The sequence below is a fragment of the Equus quagga genome, chromosome 13 (assembly GCF_021613505.1).
Source record: "Equus quagga isolate Etosha38 chromosome 13, UCLA_HA_Equagga_1.0, whole genome shotgun sequence".
Classification (NCBI taxonomy): Eukaryota; Metazoa; Chordata; class Mammalia; order Perissodactyla; family Equidae; genus Equus; species Equus quagga.
In genome coordinates, this window is record NC_060279.1 from 42,532,481 (window position 1) to 42,558,222 (window position 25,742).

The window sequence follows — 25,742 nt, forward strand, 5'->3', positions numbered from 1 at the left end:
TGTGTGAAAAATATCATACAAACTTTAAAAATAACTCTTTAATCATATGCACATAAGGGGAATTAAGGGCAGCACCAGGCTGACTGGGAAAGGGAGCAAGGTGTTCTCCCTCTGTCCCAATGTCAGCTTGGCAGAGTTCTGAGATCACACACACAGGTGGGGCTGGGTTGGGAAGGAGAATAAGGGACAGGACTGAAGAGACAAAGGGAAGAGCGGGGAGGCAAGGGCTTGCAGTAGTCTCAGTCGGTGGACTCCAACACAGATTCACTCAGCGCAAGGTCCCAGTAGTGTTCAGCCCCATGCTTTTTGAAATGCTCCCGAGCCATGTTCTCTGTAGGGCACTGTTTGAACTTCATCTCCCCAAAGCTCCGGTCTTTGGCTGTACCCTGGGAAAGAGACAAAATCTGTAATTAGAACACTGCAATTTCTTTTTTTTTTGAGGAAGATTAGCCCTGAGCTAACATCTACTGCCAATCCTCCTCTTTTTGCTGAGGAAGACTGGCCCTGAGCTAACATCAGTGCCCATCTTCCTCTCCTTTCTATGTGGGACACCTGCCACAGCATGGCTTGCCAAGCGGTGCCATGTCTGCACCAGGGATCCGAACGGGCAAACCCCGGGCCGCCGAAGGGGAACGTGTGCACTTAACCGCTGCCCCCGAGGCCGGCCCCAACACTGCAATTTCTAGTTTAAATCAGATACAACATTCTTTTATAAACTTCAATTACATTTGTGGAGCAACGTGCCTCGCTGAACGTGACTTTATGGTAAAAGCAATTCTAACCTCCACTCCCTTGGATATTTGTGTGAGTTTTCTTGAATTTATATGCACAAAGGTGTCAGTTTTTTTGACTGAATGGAAGATGAGGAATTCTGTGCTCTGGTGACTGGCGTGGAAGAGCAAGTCAGGAAGGACTACAGAAGATGATATGGGATAAACTTGTCTCCCTCAAGGACTAGATTTGGGCTTTTAAGACAAAAGGAGTTAGAGAACCAAAGGCTACAATGCCTCTTTTCACAAGACTTAATGAGATCTTGCATATAAGTAGGAGACTTTGGGGCCCTATGACAAAGAACAATACAGGGGTGAGGCTGGGTGGGGAATGGAAGCCAGCGGGGCTGCAACAGAAAAAGTTACAGGGCTGGCCCTGCGGCCGAGTGGTTAAGTTCATGCGCTCCGCTTCAGCGGCCTGGAGTTTCGCCAGTTCGGATCCTGGGCCTAGACCTAGCACCGCTCATCAAGCCATGCTGGGACAGCAGCTCTTGTGGCAGAACTAGAGGGACCTACAGCTAGAATATACAACTATGTACTAGAGCTTTGGGGAGAAGAAGGGGAAAAAAAAAAAGGGAAAGTTACACTACTGGGTGGAACTGCATTCTCACCAAAGGCACCAGCAGCAATGATAGCCATAAAGTACTACTGCAAGAAGCTTTCAGGGATCAGATTCCAACAAGGAGGCTAGAGAAGAACTTGGCTTGTTTCTGAACCTGAGATACAGTTCCTGAGGACTCTCACAGATAAATGGAAGAGAATTTGGAAAAGATGAAGGGTGTGGGATATTAAATATGCAGGTGGGGACTTAGAGAAATAGGTATTACGGTTATTATGACCTAATTTATATGCATAAATTGGAGGAATCTGGGATAAGAAAAAGATACATAAAAAAAAATTAGTAATGGGGCCAGCCCCATGGCTGAGTGGTTAAGTTCATGTGCTCCACTTCAGCGGCCTGGGGTATGCTGTTTTGGACCCTGGGCGCAGACTTAGCATGGCTCATCAAGCCACGTTGTGGCAGTATCCCACATAAAAGAACCAGAATGACTTACAACTAGGATATACAACTATATACTTAGCGGCTTTGGGGAGAAGAAAAAAAGAAAAAGATTGGCAACAGATGTTAGCCTAGGGCCAATCTTCCTCACCAAACAAAAACAAAAAGAAAAACAACACTTAGTAGTAATTATCTATAAAGAGTGGTCTTAAAGAATCAGGGAATTAGAAGGGGACTATTTCAGTAAGTGCTCTTCTGTGTTAGAATTTATTTTAATAAGCATTTACTACTTTTGTAATAATGTACTTTTATAATAAAGAACTAGTAACTAAACATGAGCACATTTAAAAAATAGAAGATACCATGCCCCCAGACATAAAAGAATACAATGAAAACATTAAATCGATACAAAGGTAGAAAATATTTACAATGTATAAAGCGCATTTTGGAGTGGGAATAAAAGGACTACTGCAAAACATCAGGATGAGGATATAGTCACTGAGGAAAGAAACTGTTAATGCTTCCTGGAAAAATAGGATATTTTACATTTCACAAAGGATGAATAATCCTTAGTTCATATCTTGGCCTGAAAAGCATATTAATCTACTCATTCATTCATTCTTCAGAACTAATACTGGTTTGCTAAGAAGATTTCAGAGATGAAAGAACTCTATAACCATAAAAAAGTTCCATTTGAAGAGTGATTTAGTCACATTTTACAAAGTATTATTATATAATAATCTAATTAGGTTCTCAAAAAAATAACTTGACAATAGGGAGGGAAAATAATATCCATATTTTATAGACAAAGCAACAGTATTTGATGTTAAGTGTCTTGCCCAGTTACACAGCTAGGAAGTGGTACTGCCCAGACTCCCAACTTTATATTCTTGTCTAGTACTTCTTTCACTAGTTCCAAAGAAAAATCTCACAACAATTCATGTCCCTCTTTCCAAGTCTTGTATCCATGACTGTGAAATAAATAACTCAGTCAAGAATTTGTATTCTTGCCACCAGTTTTCCATACTCTTCCCCAGATGGCATATACAATATACTCATCAATTTAACTAAAATATAATCAGGAAGAATTTGCAGCCAAACATTTAACAATGAATTCCAAAAAGAAACACAAATTACTTAAAGGATTAGTCATACTGTTTAATTTTACCATTCCATTGCTCTATTTGAATAGTATAAACAATCAAGAATTAGCTTAAGTTCTGCTTCAGTGTTTAACAAAGGATCAAAACCTACCTCCCAGACTAGTACACATTTGTTGGTTTTCTTCACAGCTTCCTCATCAGATTCCTCATCATCTGGAAAAGACAATATAGCTAAATCTTGCTCTAGATTTAGACTAGAGACCAAGATTTAGATCCCAAGCAATCAGTATTCAAGTCTACCCAAATTCTTTTAAGTATTGTCACTCTTTCCTGTGTATTGGGACCAACTGTCTTCTGTTGCTCTAAATAGGCAGAGATATTAACTAATTTAACAAACATTTACTGAGCACTTACTGTGTATTAGGAGCTGTGCCAGGTACTTGGGATAAGAATATAAATAAAAGACAAGCAATCAACAATAAAAACTTGTCCTAGGCACCTTGAGAGCCAGGCTTCAGACGCCAACATGATAAAGTCTGTTCTCAAAGAACTTTTAAGTCTAATGGAGGAGGAGGGCAGATATACCAAATGAAAATATCTTAGGAACACCTTGCAAAGCAAAATAAAATATAGGTCAATTATTGTAAGAATTGTACTTTAAGTAAGGTACAAAAATACTTTAAGAACAAAAAGTCTAAGAGGGACAAAGTTAGGCAAAATTAAGAAAAGTAAGGCTCTCTGAACATGTCACTCAGGTCTTCAAAGAAGGGAAGAACAAATATTGATGGAAGAATGGCCAGGAGGATGTCAAATATACATATAATATGATAAAGTTGGGCAAAAGAACGAAAAGTGTTTTTTTGTTTGTTTTTTTTTTTTTTTTGAGGAAGATTAGCCCTGAGCTAACTACTGCCAATCCTCCTCTTTTTTTTGCTGAGGAAGACTGGTCCTGAGCCAACATCCATGCCTATCTTCCTCTACTTTATATGTGGGACGCCTACCACAGCATGGCTTTTGCCAAGTGGTGCCATTTCTGCACCCAGGATCTGAACTGGTGAACCCTGGGCCGCCGAGAAGCAGAACATGCAAACTCAACCGCTACGCCACTGGGCTGGCCCCGTAAAGTGTATTTTCTTGAACAGAGAATTTTTGATCTGAAAAATCCACCCTTTTGTTTTTTGCCTTAAATCCATCAAAAAACTTTTTATCAAAAAATAATGTATCACAGACAATGCACACATGATGCATAGCTTGCTGAATTTTCACAAACTAAATACACTCTTGTATCCAGTATCCAGATCCAGGGCAGACAGGGAAACTCGCTAGTAGAAGGGTCCCTAAGGACAGGCAGAAGAATAACTAAAACTCATGCATATGATCATATAATAAATACTGTATGAACGTCTAGCATGCTCATAGTCCAAATGAGTCTTTCTAATTCCTGAACATTAGCCGGTGTTAGTAAGAGTGTCAGAGAGAGGGAACAAATGAATGGACAGAATACCATCCCCACCTCCCAGTTAATCCCCTCTAACCCCCATTCACCATCTCCCTTTGTGTTAGATGTCTGTTCATCCCACTTTATCCGATGCAGCATAAGACGCTTAAATTTCTTCTGGGCCTTGGGGCCTGGAAACAGAAGGAGAAATTTTGCCAAAGTGTGGAAGATGATGGGGTAGAAAGAACCTCTGAGCTCATTCAATGCTCAGACACTAATGTGGTAGTTGAAGCAATCCCAGGAACCACATCTTAGATCCTTCTACTCCAAAAAACACAAAAACAGAGACCCAGGATATCATACCCAGCAATAAATATGGTTCTAATATACTAGCTTTTTCTCCTTTCTCCCCACCATGCTAATCACTTCAAGGCCTAGGATTGCCTGGGGACAGTCTCCCTCAATTTTTTCAGACTCACCCCCTTCCACTACTACCACGTTGACATCCTTGTGCAGTACCACCACCCCTGTCAGGTACAGTTGCCCAGCATTGGCCTCAATCTTGAACTTCTTGGCTGGGTTGCTCAAATTTCGAACTCTAGAGAAGGGAAAGTTTAGTTATGGCTTTCATTTTAGCATCAGGAGCTGCCTGAATGGAATGGCAAATAAACAGATGGATCCGAAATGGTTTTTTCTTTAAAAACAAAGGCCTTTGGAATAAACAAATATACTAATGCTTAAAAGGTAGAAGTGATGAGTCTCGAAGTCTTTCCACTGTCATACTTCTTCAAAGTCTAGCACTGTTCACCTTACCACAAATGGCAGGAAAACAAAATTTACTCTAAGAATGAAGGAAAGGTACTTAACATCATCCAAAAACATTTATAAGGTAATCCTTTTTTTTTTTTTTTTTTTGGTGAAGAAGATTCACTCTGAGCTAACATATGTTACCAATCTTCCTCTATTTTTGCTTGAGGAAGATTAGCCCTGAGCTAACATCTGTGCTAATCTTCCTCTATTTTATATGTGGGTTGCCGCTACAGTGTGGCTTGATGAGTGGTGTAGGTCCACGCCCGGGAGCTGAACTTGTGAACCTGGGCCACTGAAGTGGAGTGCGCTGGACTTAACCACTGCGCCATGGGGCCAGCCCCGCTAATTGTTCTTTACAGTATAAAGATCAACAAATTCTTTGCCCTCTAGATGTTTATCATGTAAAGTAGTCACAATGCTATGCATGAAAAATTTCTAGAAAGATACATGAAAAACTGTTAGTGGCAATTACCTATAGTGAGTGGTCCTAAGGGACCAGAGAATAGGAAGGGGACTTTTTCATAGGTGCCCTTCTGTATTCTTAGTATTTTATCTTAATAAGCATTCACTACTTTAATAATAAAGAACTAGTTACTAAACATGAGCAAATTTAAAAAATAGAAGATACTCATGTACTCAACATAATACAATGAAAACATTAAATCAATACAAAGGTAGAAAATATTTACAGTGTATAAAGTGCATTTTGGAGTGGGAATAGAAGGACTACTGCAAAACATCAGGATGAAGATATAGCCACTAAACAAACTTTTAGTGCTTCCTGGAGAAAGAGGGTCTTTCATGCTTCACAAAGAATGAATGATCCTTAGTTCACATCTTGGCCTGAACAAGTGTATTCATTTATGCATTCTTCAGAACTAGTACTGGTTCACTAAGAAGAACTCAGAGATAGAAGAGTCTTTTTTTTTTTTTTTTAAAGATTGGCACTTGAGCTAACATCTGTTGCCAATCCTCTTTTTTCTTTTCCCTTCTTCTTCCCAAAGCCCCCCAGTACATAGTTGCATATTCTAGTTGTGGCATGTGGGACGCCACCTCAGCATGGCCTGATGAGCGGTGCCATGTCCACACCCAGGATCTGAACAGGCAAAACCCTGGGCCACTGAAGCGGAGCATGGGAACTCAAACACTCGGCCACAGGGCCGGCCTCAAAAGAGTAAGTCTTTAACCCTCACCACTGCGTAAGATTTACTAGCTCCTGATTCACACTAGGGTCATTAAAAGAGAGTAGGGGTTGATGCTGGGTATGCTTTAAACCAGTGATTCTGCCTCAAGCACTTGGAGAATGTTTTGTTATTTCTAAGGGAAAAGCTGGCCCAATTTGGACACCTACCTATATACCGATATGTGTACCCCCTGTGAAATGTCTTCTTTAAGCTTTTTTATTTTCTTGACCTTTCTCTGTTCTGCTGTAAGTTTTCGGGCAGCGTTGGCCTCTTCATGCGCTCTGTCGTGACAGGAAGGACATCCACAAGTGAGAAAGGCATTGAAGATCAGAGGCAGGGCTGAGGGAAAGAGAGAGCAACGGAGGACTCTCCCCTCCCTCCAAATATGGATCCCCCAGAAGAGTTTGGGAAAGGTACTTGCCCTGGGTTTCCACCCAATCCCATGGCACTTACTTCTGTCTTTTTGCCATTTGAGCTCTGACATGGGCTTCTACCTTCGTGGGGTCTTGAACAGCTTCTGTTCCTAATACTCGCATCAAATTTGAAATTCTCACTGCAGTGGAGAGAGAACAGAAATCAATCTCCTAAGTCACTTCTCCAGTTGGGGAAATTTTTATCTCTTCTCTACCAATTCATATTGTTTACCTATTTCAAATCTCTGCTTAAAACTCACTTCCTCCAAAATATTACTGAATAATGGAAACTATCGGAGTGAGTTTTTAAACTGTATTTCCACTTTTCAAATATTAAGAATTATGTACATAACAACTCTATGCAAATACTGCAACTACTATCTTCATGAATTTCAAGAACATTATTCTTCTAGGAAGAACAGAGAGTTATAAGGTCAATAATACTTAAAAATAAGCCTTAAATGACCTCTACAATGAATATGTTTACTTGTCTTAACAAGGAAAGATATAAAATTTAGGAAAGAAAGCAAAATACCACTGAATGATTCTGAGAAACAAAAAGCACTCAAATACAGAAATGCTAAAGTTCCTCTAACATTACAGAAATAAATTTACCTCCCTTTCTTCCCTGCCTCTAAGATATGTACCTTTGGGTTCTGGAGGGGGCATCAGGCCCAGTCTGACTTTCTCTTGTAGTTCCTTCTGTGCTTCCCTCCTTGTTTGCCTTCGAAGTTTCTTCTGTTCCTTCTTGGTAAGATATACTCCGAGAGTAACTGGTGTGTCATTGTCAACTGTCACACAGAGAAATGAATGTACCAAAGCAATAACCATTTTAGAGAGACTTAGGTGAACATCAATCACATTAAAAGGACCTTTAGTTTAATTGTTTTTAGTTATTTTTAGTGTGACTGTGGCAGTATCATTATATTTTTAAAAAGCATTCTTATCTTTCATGAGTAGTGTTCTAACTTGTTTTTCTTCAAGCAGTTGAACCTTTTAATCAACTGAAATGTGACAAATATAGAAAACAAAACTGGAGCTGCTCTGGTTGCTCTGTGTGAGGATTTGCCGTAGGTGGGGGGTATCTAGAATCCCACTGGGATCCCACCTCCCGAACCTCAATGTTTCTATGGAATAGAATTTGAAAACCACTGGCATACATGATACAATTTGTAATTTTAGAGTTATAGGGATTGGGAAAAATCCTCTGGACTCCAAAAGCAAGTTTACGCAACTTTTAAAAACAAACAAAACCCCCCACATTCTTCTAATGATTCACACTGATTACAGCTAAGTAGAACCTGATTAAGTAAAATACAATGATTATTATACCTTGTACTACCTTAAGGTCTCAATCTATTATTATGAACTTACCGGAGATACTGGCAAACAAATTTACTAACTGAGGTATTACCTTCTGTTTATCCCAAATTTGATAAAAGTGTTAAAATCTTTTATTATCCACATAATTTTTGAAGAAGGCATATCAGTTAATATTATCTCTACATATGAGGAAATTCTGTGTTCTAAGTGATTCAATCAAAGGATTCAGTTGGTTAAAAACACAGCCACACTGAAACCTATACCTTTTGACTGAGCCAACAGACTTTTTGCTAAAAAAAATGATAGAAAGGCTGAAGTCAAAGATGACTGAAGAAGGGCAGGAGTTCAGTGGTGGTACAAGACTGAAGCTGGGAGTCAACACTATGGCAAAAGCCTTTTTTTTTCCTTCTTCTCCCCAAAGCCCCCCAGTACATAGTTGTATATTCTAGGTGTAGGTCCTTCGGTTGTGCTATGTGGGATGCCGCCTCAGCATGGCCTGATGAGTGGTGCTAGGTCCACACCCAGGATCTGAACATCAGAAACCCTGGGCCACCAAAGCGGAGTGCGTGAACTTAACCACTTGGCCACAGGGTTGGCCCCCAAAAGCCTAACTTCTAATATACATCAGTGAGCTATCTCTAGATTAGGCTTCAATGCTCTAGAACTGCACTGTCCAATACTGTAGCCATTAGCCACACGTACTATTTAAAATTTGAATTAACTAAAATTAAATAAAATTTAAAATTCAGTCTCTTAGTTGTACTTGTGTAACTCAGTTTTCAAGTGCTCAATACTCAGATGTGGATAGTGGCTACTGCATAAGACAGCAGAGAGAGAACATGACCATTATCACACAAAGTTCTATTGGATAATATTTCTCTAGAGACTTGATTGAGTAATCTATATGTTACCTGGAGGATTGAGCTGGGCTGGATGTTCAACAAGATTTGTGATTCCAAAATAATCTTCTCTCTTGGGATTTTCCTCTGTACTAAAATTGGAGAAAAGAAGGAAAAACAGGATATGTAAGTAGAGACAATTCCAAGAGAAAGGGAGTCTCAGTAACACACTGATGCGTCCTAGCACTTTTTAGCATTTGCATATCTATAATATGTAATTATATTACATATAATTTTCTTTTTTTTTTAAGATTGGCACCTGAGCTAACAACTGTTGCCAATCTTTTTTTTTTTTTCTGCTTTTTCTCCCCAAATCCCCCCAGTACATAGTTGTATATATTTTAGTTGTGGGTCCTTCTAGCTGTGGCATGTGGGACGCCACCTCAATGTGGCCTGATTAGTGGTGCCATGTCCGCACCCAGGATCCGAACCAGCGAAACCCTGGGCTGCCGCAGCAGAGCGCAAGAACTTAACCACTTGGCCACGGGGCCGGCCCCACATATAACTTTCAAGATGAGAAAAATGGGTCCCACTAAGGTTGAATGCACAGTCCACAATAGTCATTCTCAACCTTTTTCTACCCTAACACCCCAAAAGATACCACACTCTCTCATTAGTAACAATAACTCCCTTAGACGGTGATTGACAAAAGAAGGGTAAGGAAAGGCTGAAACACAGTCTCCGAAAGCCAGGTATCACTGATGGAGCAGATAGAGCTAAAGTTCTCCAAATGTTTCATATATGCTTTATTCATCATTCTCTCCCCTATCCACTAAGAATCTTTGCTCTTATTCTAGGATTGGATCTTTAAGAAATGTAAATACCTATTACAAGTACCAAAAGAATGTAACTAAGAAAACAAATATGCTAAAAGCAAATAACAATGTATAACAAAAGCAAACAGAAAATTTACAGATTTGCTCTTTTAGATTATTTGTGCCCATTCCTCTACATTAACCCAAAAAACTAAAAATAACACATACAACGTATTCTTTACAAATATATGAGCTTGTGTACAGTTACTTAATACCCTTAAAATTTTACTTAATGCATGAGTACCATCTCTCCCATTAAAACTCTAGCCTTATTGAAAGGTATTAACTAACAAACTCACAGGTCAAAGCCATTGGGGATGATATAAGAGTCCCACCACTCAATTTCAGGGATATCTCCTTCCTTCAGCTCCTTCTTAGGAGCAATGAGGGCCAGCCTAGTTGAAGTATGGATGCCTGTTTTTCGAGCTGCCTGTGAGATCTCTGCCTGCAGCTTTTCCAGTTGAGCCTAAAGACAAGACAAACCAAGCAGGAAGATAAACTGAAGTCAAAGAAAACAGAGACATGGTAAAATCCCAGATTTTAAAATATTCCCTTGTTGAACTCTTTACACCTAATGCAATGAGTTCATAATTTCTGAAAGCTTAGAAGAAAGAGCCATTCTGCTTTATTATTTACTTAGTTGATTTACATACATCTCATCCTCCTCACTATCTCTTGACCCTACAATGTGTGCCTACAGCAAACATGCAGAAATGGAGTTGTACGAAAAACTCATTCTGAGAGGATGAAAACAAGAAAACAAAAATCATTGAATACACAGTCAGTTCAACTCTCCAGCTGTGTGGATTATCTGCAGTAAATTTTAACACCATACAAGTGTTCCTCATTCACCCAGGGATTTTGAATATTTTCCCTCCACTGTCAGTTGTATGTGGAGAATTTTCAAACTCAATTTTACTTCCACCTAAGTACACTGTAATTAAGAAGACAAATCAGCTAAAAACCAAGTATCCTAGGAATAAATACAGTATTTTAAAAATTATTCATTGCCTTATTATTTATCTAATTTCCTAAAACACAGAAAATTGAGTTGACACTATTTTAGGACTGTATTCAATTTCCCTTCTGTCACCTTCCTAACTTCTTCGAAGTTCTAGGTTATATTCTAAGCCAGATACCTTTGTCCGTAATCGTTGGGCAATCTTCTCAAATTTGCCTTTGTCGTGGAATTTAAAAGTACGTCTCTGGCGCTGGGAAGGGGCAATTGAGACTCGGGGATCAAAAAAGGTATTAGATTCCATGTCTTCTGACGGCTTTTCTTTTAGCTGTTGCTTGAATTGTTCCCTCTTCACAGCACGAATATTGGCCTTCAAAGTAGGCATGCGGTGTGTCAGCTCAATCTCCTTGCCTGTTGCATCTACAGTGCGACCTTGCTCATCAAGGATCAACGGTGTAGGTTTAGTTTGATCTTTTAACTCCACCTTCCTGAAAGATAACCCGCAAAGAAATAAATGCTGTATGGAACAATAAAGCAAACAAAAAAAACAAACAGAAAATAAAACGAATCAAACCTGACAAAGACAATTAGGTTAAACAATTCTTGGGAACATAAATCTATCAGTGAATAAGAACATCTTGATTGAAAACATCAAACTGGATATTTGAATACAGAGTACAATCAGGTTGAATGAATTTATAAATTACATTGGTGAGAATTTGTAATCCTATCCTACTTTACTACTGAATTCTTGAGTCAGAAATGGAATGCCATGGGCCAGCATGGTGGCACAGCGGTTAAGTGCGCACGTTCCGCTTCTCAGCGGCCCGGGGTTCGCCGGTTCGGATCCCGGGTGTGGACATGACACCGCTTGGCAAAAGCCATGCTGTGGTAGGCATCCCGTATATAAAAAAGTGGAGGAAGATAGGCATGGATGTTAGCTCAGGGTCAGTCTTCCTCAGCAAAAAGAGGAGGAATGGCAGCAGTTAGCTCAGGGCTAATCTTCCTAAAAAAAAAGAAAGAAAGAAAGAAAGAATTTAAAAAAAAAAAAGAAAGAACTGGAATGCCAAATCAATCATAGGTGCTAAATTAAAGTCTACCATCTTTACACAGTTGTAGAGAACTCTCAGATCTGGTGTCACTCAACATGGTTTAATAGATATAGCTCTGAGTTAGAAAGCAGGAGACCTGGTTCTCTTCCTAGCTCCAATATTAGATGAATAATCTTAATGTCAGTTTGATCAATTACAAAAAGAAGATTAAACTCTGAAACAAGGAAAGCAAGACAATAAATTCAATCGGTATTTACTGATCACATGTAAGAAATTATTTCAGTTCCTTGGAAGAAGTGGATCAATAACATTCAAAGGTATTTATTGCTTCTCAAGCTTCAGAAACGACAAGGGGTTCCATGAAATAGATACTCACGGGGGAGCAATGCCCATGGCATGGAGATTGGCCAGGCCCACCATGTTGGCATTGCCGATGAGCCCTGGCTTCAGTGCCAGCTGGGCTTGGATGCGGGCTTGCAGTTCAGCTGCTTTCCTCGCCTTTTCAATGGCATCATTCATGAAAGTGGCAGCCTGGGAGGGCTGAATAGTGTTACCAATTGGGAGTCGCTCTGGTTGGGAGGAAGAAGGAGTCTTTGGCTGTCAGATAGAGAAAAAGAAATCAGAATCAGAAGGATTTCACAGGCAGACAGATCACACAGACACACACAGAGTGATAGACTGTGGCTGACTGTGGGGTGGACCATGCAGTCACCTCTGGTCTCTTAGTTGAGTAAATGGCAAGAAATTCTGTGCTCAAGATTCTTCTTTTCAGAGTAATCTGGGTACAATACCTGAGGTGTAGGTGGGCTAATGAAGCTTAGCTGTTTTTTCCTCTCCTCAATTTGTCGTGTTGCTGCCTCCATCATCTGTTTGATCTGTTCTCCAGATGGGAAGAAAAGTTAAAAAACTGTTAATTTCTCTCTTATTTCTCCCATACAGGTTCCTAAACCCAAAGGGCTTTCAGGTCTAAAGACCTAAAATTTTTTGTATGATTCCATCATATTCTGCCTGTACCATAGCCTAGAAAATTTAGTAAAGTTAAGCCTACACAGTTCAACACTGGAATTTTTCAATCCATCTTCTCAAAGCAAGATTGGCATGTTAGGTAGTAACATAGCTTGAAGTTTAATAAGACTCTGGAGTCAGAGAGATCTGAGTCTGATTCTTAACTCTGCCACTTAATGCCCATGTGACTTTGGACATGGCATTTAATCTCTAAACCTGCAAGTGTGAAAAAGGGGTAAAAACAGTACTTACTTTATAGGGCTATTGTGAGTATTTAAATAATGCATGCAAAACTCCTAACAGAACCTCAAATTATTATTCTTTTTTTAAAAAATCATGCTATTGGCCCCTGAATTCCTAGTTTGGGTAACCAGAAATGACAGTGCAAAGATCTGCTCCCTAGTCTCTGTAAACCCCTTCTTCTGTCCTAAAGAAGTTCAGAATAAGCTTTTGAGGATATGGTCAAATAACTCTTCTTGAATTTTGTAAGAGACCAGCTGTCAGGTGCTTCAAGATAATTTTTAAAATTTATTTTTTGGGGCCAGCCCGGTGATGTAGTGGTTAAGTTCACGCACTCCACTTCAGCTGCCTGAGGTTCACAGGTTCAGATCCTGGGTGCAGACCTACACACCACTCATCCAGCCATGCTGTGGTGGCATCCCGAATACAAAACAGAGGGAGATTGGCACAGATGTTAGCTCAATGACAATCTTCCTCAAGCAAAAAGAGGAAGATGGGCAATAGATGTTAGCTCAGGGCCAGTATTCCTCTCACACACACAAATATTTGTTGTTAACATTTTTTGAGTAGGTGATATATTTACATAGGTCAAAATGCAAAAAAAGTGCAAAAGGGTATATTGTGAATTCTTCCACTCTTAATCTCTATAGAGAACATCATCAGTTTCTTTCCATCCAGAAATACTGTATATACATAAATAAGCAAATCCATGCATATATATCTACATATTCAATTTGCCCCCAATAAATTTTAAGTGGTAGAATATTTACTGCTTATGTGGTATCAAAATTGTTTAACAGTGCACATTTTAAAAACACAGATACTTTCCATTAAAAAAATATGAAGTCAATATGAAATTATTTAAGTGGATTACATCTTCTCTGCATTATATTCGGAAATTCTTCTCCTCTGCCATCAAGCTGAGTTCTGATGATTTCAATTAATTTCCTCAATGACCCAATGAAGACAATTTGGCAAATAATGTATGTAACATACGTTTTTTGCCACATAATCGGTGCTCAATAAATGCTATTTCCAGAGCCCTCAACTAGAATACTCCTGGTTAAATTAAGGAACAATGAAACATAAAGCAGGATATTAAAGTTCTGCAACGCTAAACACTGATCCAAATCAAGATCACAATAAATCTGGACCCATGCATCTTTTGCTTCTTCAAATCACAAAATATGGCTTCCAGTCCCTAATTACTAACCTGGAGCTTAGTCAGCATGCCAGGACTCTCTGATGGAGGCCCAGGAATCACTTCTGGCTCTTCTTCCACCTCCTCAAAACGGGGTATCCGTCGCTTTTTCACTCCTGATGATTCCTTGGAGATCTCAGAGTCATCACCAAACACTTCCTAAAGGAACCCAAGATGAAAAAAGAGGTGTATCCCTACCCATGGGCGAAAAGAAGAATCATCCTAGTTCCTATCAGCATTTTGTGGCTTTTCCCAGGGGACTATGATGCAACCTTGCAAATGGCTACGTGCCAGAAGCCAGTTTTCTAGACCCTCCACCAAATGGACCATCTCACCCAACTTCATCATCCTCCTACTCCAGTCAAACAAATTTCATCCCCATGTTCTTATAAATGCTCCCATCTCAAAGTCTTTGTAAATGCTACTGCCACACTTGTAATGATCTCCCTCAACTTTTCCACAACCCCTGTTCCAAATACTGCCTACCACTCACCTCCTCCAGGAAGTTTTCCTCATTAATAATCTCATCCTACTCTGATCAAACTTTTGTTTCACATCCTCTTAGCACTGAAGAGCACTTAAGCTTGGTTCATACTAGGTAAAATTACATTGCTGATATTCTGCTTGCCAAGTGTTAAGTCTTTCAATGTTAGTACTTTCTCCCAACTAGAGTCTAAGCTCTTCCAGGACAGGGGCTCTCTCTTTCTTCTTCAGTTTTCCCCAATAACATTTTGTTCTCATCAAACAATGGGAACTCAAATATGTTGACTAATTTGCAAGGTGAATTTAACAGGACCAAGAGTGGCCAACTGGAAGGGACAATGGGAAAAAGCAAATGTACACACCGGTGGTAGGCTTTGGGTGACATCCCCTCTTCACTAGGAGGGCTCGTGTTTTGCAAGGACATATCCTCGGCCAGGGGCGAGCGCTTCCTGGAACTCCTACAGTTCAAGAAAAAGGACTCTCCCATAATATATTGTGTGGGGTGGGGACTTGAATGGACCAAAATGGGACCCATATCCCAAGGCTATCTAGATATCTCCTTCAATAAACCACTTTTATTAATCCCACCCAATGTAGTCACTTCATTCACAGCATGCCTTCAACACTTATACAGTAGCATGTCCTATCATAACATAATCTTCACTCTACTGATCTGTGTATACTGTGGATCAAGCATTCCCCCTTAAATATAACAAAATCCAACATAAGTGTGAAATTCTATAGTCAACCCTAAAATTTACATGAAACTGCTATTCAGATTTTATAATTTGTGACTGTGCTTTCTTGTGCTCCCCCACCCCTCTTAAACTGCAAATTCATTTAAGGCAAGGACTACCTCTCATTCCTCTGATCACCCTGAAATGCCCTAAAAACAAAGGGCACACCAATCTCTACTTCTTTTGGTTCCACAGCCTGGCCAGGGAGCAAGCAGACACTGCTTATACAGTCTTTGTGCCTCAGGAAAAGCAATGGGATAGCCAAGGTATCAAAAGCACTTTGGACAGTTTGATGGAAGTCACAGAAAAGAATTCTTTTCAAGAAAGAGACAGAGAGAAATGAGGTGGAAAGATCAGCTACTTGACCCTGCTACTACGGAAAGAAGCCATGACCAATCAGCCAATTACACAGTAAAAAGTGAAGGTAAGGGAGTATTGATAGTCCCTTTAAGAACTCCACTCATGGGACCAGATGACCAGCAATACGCTATATAGGAAATGGGAGGCTCTCAAGATATATAAAAAATAATAATTGTTGTAAGATATCCCATCTACAAATTCACTGCAGAGAAACCTCTATACAGCAGCAACAATGAAGTCTATAGCTTAGGTAGCAGTGGAGTCACATTCTGAAGCAATCTATTAGGCCTCAAGTAAATCAAAGCATAAAATCTTAGCGCAATCAACTTGTAGGTAGTAGTAAGGAGGAAAAAAAAAAAGGAAACATAGGGAAACATGAGAACCAAAACTACTAACCGTATATGAAAAAGAACAAAGCTACCAACTGTTTCCTTGGAATATTTCAACCCATGAACTTGGGTAGTTCATCACCATAAGATGGTGATAATACAAATTCATCCCTTCTACTTTAATGTCTAAGCACCTCTCTTGAATACTAGGTTCCAATAGTGGATATCAAAGTGTAAGCCAGGTAAGCTCAGTAACTTTATTACCATTCAAAACACTCCTGAGCTCATGAGTAGTTAACTGCAAACCTACCTTTAGCTCTCGTTTTCTGCTCCTGTCACTGCTAGACTTGGAATGCCTAGAGCTTCGGCCTTCCTCCACAGCCTCAAACAGTTTGTCCACAAATCGTAGAGTAGAATCATCGAGAAAAGGTTTCAGATGGTCTAAAAGGAGAAAAAGAGGTGGTAGGGTTGAAAAGGTAAGAGTACTTAGTTCAATAATAGGCATATAACAGACACCAACACTGGAATTTTATCCCCAGGTGGGAGGGAAATGTTTTCTCCAGTTCTTTGTAGGATCCCCATAAATTCTCTTACATTGAATGACCCTGCCCTATGAGGTAAAAATACAGTTCTAATTTTTTGGAGTAGGAAGTAGCATAGCCAGAGCAACTTGTTTAGGTTGAACATCAAAGTTTACGATGAATAATCACCCTAACTTTTCCCAAATAGCAAGTTGTAGGAGACTACCATTAACAAAATCTACCTCCCACAACTTTTTTCAGGTATTTTATGAAGACTTCTATATGTCTGGATGTCAATCTGAATCTACCCACTGATTTTAGTATATTTCCTAAGTAAATATGACTTAAATAACTCACTACAGTGGTCAGAGGAAGTCAGTCTGAGATTCAAAATATGTCACAAATAGTATAAAAAATACAAAATAAGAGAAAAAGCAAACATAGTCACTTGGGCTAGGTCATTTTAATGCAAGAGAACATAAAATGTGGCCTGACCTTTTTAGATGCTTCCAATAGAGAGAATTTTGGAGAAGTTCAAAGCAGTGCTTGAGATCATCCTATACGTTAAGTCAAAAGATTCAGAAAGGTACATACCAGCGGCCTTCTTCTTATCCATGCCCTTCCCCACACAGTTCAGTGCTGCTGTGACCACTGTGGGCTCTGAGAACCCCAGCACCCTCTTCACTGTCTTCTCTATCCATGGTTTCAGCTCATCCAGCTCCCTCTTAGACAGTGCCATTCTTTGGGAAAAGGAGGATAGCTCAAAGGGGATTCAATACTGCACCTATAAAGAAACCAGGAAAGAGTTAGGATACGAAAAGGCCAAAGTGATTCCAGGCAACAGTTAGTACATCAGGAATGCCTTCCCCACCCCTATTCTCAATCCTTAGGCAAGTTCCTCCACGTCATTTCAAGCCAGTTTCCCTAAAACCACGCTTCAAAGCAGAAAGAACTACATTCCGTTTGATTTTTAACCTTAACTCAGTAAGTATCAGTGGATCGATGAAATCTGCAGAATTCAAACAAACAAACCCTGGGAATAACCTAGTCTGAGAAATGAGTTGTAGCTTTTTGATCCTGTCATAGCCTGATAAACATATAACATGAAAACAAGACTGAAAAAGTCCACAAGAGGCCAGCTTTTCTATTCCTCCTTCTTCCAGGCAGGCATTCCTTAACCCCGCCCTGACCTATAGGTTTCCCTTCTTCTAAGGGATGCAATTAAGGGAGGGCTTGTCCAGGTCAGTCATCCTATATGAAAGTTCATAATCCTTAAAAATGTTCTGTCACACTTCTCTGTAGTCATATTCATCCCAGTGGGAATTCTGTACTCAGATAATTTTCTCTCATGTTCTACAGGGTCTCTGTCAGCTGATTTGATAAGAGTAATCCCTTAGCTCTGAAAAGAACACTCTCATTTTGAATGTACTCTCTCTCTCTCCCTGTTCACCTCTATTCTTTTTGGCTTAGCAGAGAAAACACTATCATAAAGGACGTTCTATAACAAATCTTTACTTTTTAATGCAAGTTAGTATAATTCTTAAACATTATTCATGTTTACATTTTGACCTCCTACCTAAATCTCAGAACTCCTCATAGAGCACAGAGAAAATTTTATTTCCCTGATTTTCTCCATAGTGTCTAAAAGTCAATAAACTGCACTGACCTCAATTTCCAAGCTAACTTTCTCCCAGCAGTGCCACACTTCAGGGTTTGATCTGGGAGTCAATCTTTCAAGATGTTTGAAGACATTTTTTTCTCCTAAAAGACACAGTCTGATTAACTTCTACATTCCTGGCAGGTTTATCCTCTACGAGACTTGTTGCTAAAGAGTATATTTAATTTTGGTATAACCATACGAAGCTAGTAGATTAAAGTCACGAATCCAGGAATGAAAGATTTTGTGCCTCAGTGATATGTTATATGAATAATTCTATGGTGGCTCTGTTCACCCATCATGAGATAGCAGTATAGCCTATCAATCTCTACATATTAAACGTGCATTGCTCAAAAGAAGCATATTCAGATAGCGTACAGAGCGAATAGAGCTCACAGTGAACAGCTTGGACATCGAGCTCTACCATTTACCAGCCTTTGGGCAAGTAATTCCTCTGAACCTCAGTTTACTCATGTTACAAAATGAAGACAACTGCCATACCTACAGGGTACTTAACTCATCCAATAAATATTTATTGCATAACTACTCAATGTCAAGCAGTGTACTGGGGGCTGAGGATACATACAACAACGAACAAAACAGACAAGAATCTTTGCCTTAAGGGGGCTCATACTCCACCAGAATTGAATCATAGGCTAGAAAGTGCAAGTAACTTGAAAATCCAAAGCAATAAATGAGGTACCACTCTATCAGATGAAACATGTGCCCAAGCACTATACTAACAAACGTATTCAAGTTCAACCCAATCCTCCACAAGATGATGTGCAAACTAAACAGTCAGTGGGCAAAAATTAAAGTTTCAAACAGTAACTAGCTTTGTCACTAGTCAAATGTTCAACAATCACTGCCTGGGGCGGGGGTGGGGGCGGTTTATGGTGTGGAAGGAGAAGGCAGAAGGATCTCTTCTGAATGAGCAGGTAGCAGAATCCAATCTTCCGAAGGATTTCCGTACTCCGTCCTCTTCTTTGCTACAACCCGAGTTTCCCCTCTGAAGCCCCCATTCTTCTCTTTCTGCTCTCTCCGTCTCTCCGACAGGCCCCATACCCCACCTTGTTCTACCCCAACTCCTCATCTCCGAGCTGGTCTCCCCACCCCGTCCCCTTCCCGCCCCCGCCCTTTTGCTCTCCATAATCTCATTCCAACCCGTTCTCCCACAGAACCTTGTACTTCTCTCCGCTTCCTTCCCGCTGTACCTTAATGCCTCGGTCCTCTCCTCGGACTGAGTCCTGGCCCCAGTTGCTCGGACCCGAGGACACCCTCTCTGGGCCCGGGGCCACTACTCACCTCACAAACTTCAGCCCCTGAGACGGAGCCCGAACGTTACACCGGAACCGGAAACCCTCCGACCGCCCTACGGCCTGCCGTCGCTACCGCCACAGCCGCCGCCACGCCGCGGTCCCCCAACATGTGACGGGGGAGGGCCCGGCCGCCGATTCGCGCAGCCGTAGTAGCCACTTTCCCGGCGGCGGAGCGCATGCGTGGGGGAGGCCTAAAGGTTCCCCAGGTAAGTGCCCGCCTCCTCCGGTTTCCCCAGCTGAATCTACTAACTAGATTACTGCAACGTTAATGTTGCCTGAAGCAGAAATTAGGCCGCTTGCAGTATTCCTAGCGCGGAGAATCAGTGCTCTAAACTGAATTTATGATAGAACCAAAAGCGGGGCTTCTGCGTTCATGCTAAACGCGGCCTTTCTGGCAAAAAGTAAACCCTCCGAGAGTCGTGATCACTAGCCTTAGCCACCCCTCAACCTTTCTCCCTTACTTAACTGGTGCCAGAGATTACCCAGAAAAAAGATGAGTGTAGGAGGACTCTGAAAATAGCCCCCCCTCTATGCCTTTTGTTTCATTCATTAACAGAATATTTATTGACTGCCTACTACTACGTGCCACACATCCTAAGAATTAATATTGCTTAATGATGAAGTAAAAACAGGGGCTTTGAAGCCAGACTGCCTAGATTTGTGTTCCAGCTCTCTCACTCATTAGCTGTGACATTAGGCAAGTTACTTAAGCCCTCTGCTTCCTCACCTGAAAACAAAATTCACCTCATATGGCTGCTGTGAGGATCACAAGAGTGATTGGGGGTAATGCACTTTAAACAGTGCTTCTCACAGAGTTCAATAAAGCTACATGATACATAACAATATATCCAATTGCTTACATAAATGTAAAATAGACATCGCAAACTTACCTAATGAAAACTAAGCTCCTGATTCTAACCACCACCTCCCCGCAAAAATCAGCTCGTAACAGTCTTCCTCATCTCAGGTAATGGCAACTCTATTCTCACACTTAGGCAGGCCAATAATCTTAAGAGTCATCCTGGACTCCTTTGTTCCATTGACCCTTATTTCAAAATATATACAGAACCCATCTGCTTCTCACCACCTCCACTACTATCACCTTTATGCTCGGTTATTTTAGTAATCTCCTAACTGCTTTCTCTTGCTTCCACTTTGTCCCCTATTAGTCTAGTCTCGTCATAAAGTAATTATCTACTACTAGCACGGTAGGCACTATAGCGATCATGTTAACACATCAGAAAGGTCATATTACTCCCCTGCTCAAAACCCTCCCCTGGCTTTCCATCACTCAGAGTAAAATGCCCTATAAGATCTGTCCCACTCTGTTACCTCAGTGATGTCATCTGCTACTACTCTTTCCTTCACTCATTCAGCTCCAGAATCCTGACCTTCTTCCTTGAAGGTGCCAAGCATAGTTTCACCTCAAGATCTTTGCACTAGTTGCTTTCTGCCTGGATTGTCATTCATCCAGATATCTGCATGGTTTGCTCCCTCATCTCCTTCAGATTTTTATTCAATGTAACCTCAGTGAAGCCTTTTGGGACCACCCTATTTAATTCTGAAGGCTGTGTAGCAGTCTTGGTTCCCCCCAATACTTTTTTTTCCATAGAACTTACCACCACCTACCATGCTAGTACTAGATAACTTACTTATGTTTATTGCTTATCATCTGACTCCCTCTGCTAGAATGTGAACTCCTTAAAGGCAGAAATCATTGTCATTGATATATCTTAAATGCCTACAGTAGCACCTGGTGCAATTATATTAATAAATATTTGTTGAATTAAAGAATGAATCTTTTTTCAGCAGTAGAACTTGCAGACCTCAGAACCTACTTAAGTCTGGTTTTTACCTAAAGAATGGAAATTCCTTAAGGGTAGGAATTGTGTCATATTGTCTTTGTATCTCCAGGACCTAGGACAGTACCAGACACAGTAAAGCCTCAATAAATGATAAATGAGTAAGACCTGTCAGTACTGTTTTCTTCATTCTAGCAATAAGCCTGTATTTTTCCCTTTCTTCAAAATGAGGCTCTAAACTTTACTGCCCCTTTAAATCAGTGATTCTGAAAAGCATGTGTGTGGGCAAAATATAGTTTGGAAAAAGCACGTCCAATCCATTATGACATGATTTCATATATGGGAAATGAAAAAAAATTCCATAATATCAGATTACAAACTATAGAAGAAACTAAAGATTCTGGAAACTAAGAAAAAGAAACTAAAATTCCAAGATGTTTTCTTAGATGATAGGCTCACCAGAAAAATACAGTTATTCTCTAGGGAGGTTATTGGAATTTCCCAGGGAGCACAAGACTTTTGTACCTAAAGGCTGGTTTTTAAGAAGTTTGAGAAATACATACAAAAACCCCCCTTCCCTGATGGTGCAGCATGACATAACAGATTAAAACTTGGCTTTGGAGAACAAATTGAGGAAGCTTGAACATGTTGCTCAAGTTATTCATGCCTCAGTTTCCTCATTGTAGCTACAGCACCTAACACCAATGTCTCACAGAATAGTCAAAGAAAAAAGTCTGTTAAATGGGTTAATGACTTCCAATTCTGTGGGGTTTTAAGTTTCTTCCAGTGCTTTTAACCAGCTGGGTTTAATTCCCAGAGGGAAATGTTTTTCTAGGAATTTATTTTATTTCTGATATTTGGGTTTAAATCCTTAGTCTCCCAGTTACTAGCTGCAATTCCTTCAGGTAATTAATTTTTCTGAGATTGTTTCCTCAATTATAAAATGAGAATAAGAATTTCTACTTCAAAAGAGTGTTGTGAGGAGTATGTGTAAGGTATAAAATACATTTAGTGTGCTACTGGCATAAGGACATACAGACCAACAAAAGAGAATAGACAGCCTAGAAATAAGCTTTATATATATGGTCAGTTGATTTTTGACAAGGGTGCCAAGACCATTCAGTGGAGAAAAGACAGTCTGTTCAACAAATAATACAGGGAAAACAGGATATTCCTATGCATAGGAATGAAGCTGGATCCCTTCCTCACATCATAGACAAAAGTTAATGCAAACTGGGTCAAAGACCTAAACTTAAGAGCAAAAACTATAAAACTTTCAGAAGAAAAAATGGGAAAACTTTCATGACATTGAATTTGGCAATGATTTCTTGGATAGGACGCCAAAAACACAAGCAACAAAAGAAAAAAATAGATGAATTGGATTTCATCAAAATTAAAACTTTTGTACATCACAGGACACTATCAACAGAATGAAAAGACAATCCACAGAATGGAAGAAAATATTTGCAAGTCACATATCTGATAAGGGATTAATATCTAAAAATGTATAAAGAACTCCTATAACTCAATAATAACAACAAAAAACAACCCAATTCAAAAATGGGCAGGGCCGGCCCCATGGCTGAGTAGTTAAGTTTGTGTGCTCTGCTTCAGCAGCCCAGGGTTTCGCGGGTTCGTATCCTGGATGCAGACCTGGAATTGCTTGTCAGGGCATGCTGAGGTGGCATCCCACAGAGCAGAGCTGGAAGGACCTACAACTAGAATATATAACTATGTAGTGGGGGAGCTTTGGGGAGAAGAAGAAGAAGAAAACAAAGACTGGCAACAGATGTTAGCTTAGGTGCCAATCTTTAAAAAAAAAATGGGCAAAAGACTTGAATACACATTTCTCCAAAGAAGGTACAAAAATGGCCAATAAACATATGCAAAGATGTTCAATATCATTAGTCATCAGGAAAATGCAAATCAAAACTACAAGGAGAGGCTGGCCCAGTGGCATAGTGATTAAGTTTGTGTGCTCCGCTTCAGCAGCCCAGGGTTCGAAGGTTTGGATCCCAGGCGTGGACCTAGCACTGTTCGTCAAGCCACACTGTTATGGCATCCCACAAAAAATAGAGGAAGATTTGCACGGATGTTAGATCACCAACAATCTTCCTCATCAAAAAGAGAAAGATTGGCAACAGATGTTAGCTTAGGGCCAGTCTTCCTCACACACACAGAAAACCCACAAGGAGATACCACCTCATACCCATTAGGATGGCTACTATCAAAAAACCCCAGAAAATAACAAGTTTTGGTGAGGATATGGAGAGAAACTGGAACCCTGTGCACTATTAGTGGAAATGTAAAATAATGCAGCTACTATCTAAAACAGTATGGTGGTTTCTCAAAAAATTAAAAATAGGGGGCCGGCCAGGTGGCGCAGCGGATAAGTGCGCACGTTCTGCTTCTCGGCGGCCCGGGGTTCGCCAGTTTGGATCCCGGGTGCGGACACGGCACTGCTTGGCAAGCCATCCTGTGGTAGGCATCCCACATATAAAGTGGAGGAAGATGGGCATGGATGTTAGCTCAGGGCCAGGCTTCCTCAGCAAAAAGAGGATTGGCAGCAGATGTTAGCTCAGGGCTAATCTTCCTCCAAAAAAAAACCCAAAACCAAAAAGAAAAATCCTGATAAACTACAAGGAGAAATAGGCAAATCCACAATTCTACTCAGAGATTTTAATACCCTTCTCTCAATAACTGATAAGACAAGTAGGCAGAGAATTAGCAAGGATATAGTAGACGTGAACAACACTATCAGCCAAAGTGACCTGGTTGACATTTATGAAACACTCCACTCAATAACAGCAAAAAATAAATAAATAAAATAAAAAATAGAATTCCCGGGGGCCAGGCCTATGGCCCAGTGGTTAAGTTCTGCTTCGGCGGCCCCGGGTTTCACCGGTTTGAATCCTGGGTATGGACATGGCACCGCTTGTCAAGCCATGCTGAGGCAGCATCTCACATGCCACAACTAGAAAGACCCACAACTAAAAATACACAACTATGTACTGGGGGGCTTTGGGAGAAAAAGGAAAAAAAAGAAATCTTAAAAAAAAAAGAATTCTCACAGGATCCAGCAATTCTCCTTCTGGGTATACTTAAAAGAACTGAAAGCAGGGTCTCAAAGAGATATTTGTACACCCATGTTCACAGCAGCATTATTCACAATAGATAAAGGTGGAAGCAACCCAAATGTCCCGCTGACAGATGAATGATAAACAAAATGTGGTATATACATACAAAGGAATCTTTTTTTTTTTAAAGATTTTATTTTTCCTTTTTCTCCCAAAGCCCCCTGGTACATAGTTGTATATTTTTAATTGTGGGTCCTTCTAAATTGTGGCATGTGGGATGCCGCCTCAGCATGGTTTGACAAGCAGTGCCACGTCCACGCCCAGGATTCGAACCGGTGAAACCCTGGGCCACCAAAGCAGAGCGGGTGAACTTAACCACTCGGCCATGGGGCTGGCCCCCCATACAATGGAATCTTATTCAGCCATTAAAAGGAATGAATTTCTGATGCATGTTACAACATGGATAAGCCATGAAAATATGCCAAGTGAAATATGTCAGACACAAAAGGGCCAATATTGTATGATTCTACATATATGAGGTATCTAGAATAGATACATAGAGACAGAGTAGAGTAGAGGCTACCAGGGTCTGTGGAGAGGAGGGGTGTGAAATTATTGCTTAATGATTACAGTTTGTTTCAGGTGATGAAAAAGTTTTGGAAATAGATAATTGTGATAGTCACACAACATTGTGCATATACTTAACGCCAATGAATTGTACACTTAAAAATGGTAAATTTCATGTTATATGTATTTTATCACAATAAAAAAAATTTAGTACAGTGCCTGGTACATAGTAACACTCAGTAGATCATTGCTATTATATATTCCTTCGAGAAATCTTTACTAAGCATTTAAATGCTGGGTATTATACTAGGTGCTGGGAATATAGTGATAAAAAAACCAAAGACTTAACCTTCAGGTAACTGAAAATCTAATGAAGGGAGAAAGACAAATAAGCAATAAATCACAACATATTATAGAAATAAACTACTATTACAGAAGCAAATTTATAAAGGTAAACTCAGGATACAAAAAGAAAATAGAGAGGCCAGGCTGGTGGCGCAGGGGTTAAGTTTGTACATTCTGCTTTGGAGGCCTGGGGTTCGCCAGTTTGGATCCTGGGTGTGGACCTATGCACAGCTTGTCAAGACATGCTGTGGCGGGCGTCCCACAGATAAAGTAGAGGAAGATTAGCATGGATATTAGCTCAGGGCTACTCTTCCTCAGCAAAAAAAAAAAAAAA

The 25,742-nt window shown here is 40.2% G+C and overlaps 1 protein-coding gene across 5 annotated transcripts; it reads right to left on the bottom strand.

Moving 5' to 3' along the window:
* Positions 1-47: 47 nt before the first annotated feature.
* PRPF3 (pre-mRNA processing factor 3) lies at positions 48-19,747 on the bottom strand. Of its 5 annotated transcripts, none has more exons than XM_046683466.1 (17): positions 19,604-19,620; positions 18,308-18,402; positions 17,236-17,425; positions 16,431-16,561; positions 14,224-14,370; positions 12,557-12,640; positions 12,142-12,362; positions 10,895-11,201; positions 10,055-10,221; positions 8,953-9,032; positions 7,366-7,509; positions 6,759-6,858; positions 6,473-6,586; positions 4,791-4,909; positions 4,419-4,502; positions 3,025-3,086; positions 48-386 (listed from the first exon to the last, which is right to left on the bottom strand). In XM_046683466.1, the coding sequence occupies exons 3-17, from the start codon at positions 17,378-17,380 to the stop codon at positions 240-242; spliced, it is 2,052 nt and encodes a 683-aa protein (XP_046539422.1). In that variant the 5' UTR covers positions 17,381-17,425; positions 18,308-18,402; positions 19,604-19,620; the 3' UTR covers positions 48-239. The 5 variants fall into 5 exon arrangements, with proteins under 5 accessions (XP_046539422.1, XP_046539421.1, XP_046539420.1 ...); XM_046683465.1 differs by having other exon boundaries at positions 19,513-19,615; XM_046683464.1 differs by lacking the exon at positions 18,308-18,402 and having other exon boundaries at positions 19,604-19,747.
* Between the last annotated feature and the right edge of the window lie 5,995 nt (positions 19,748-25,742).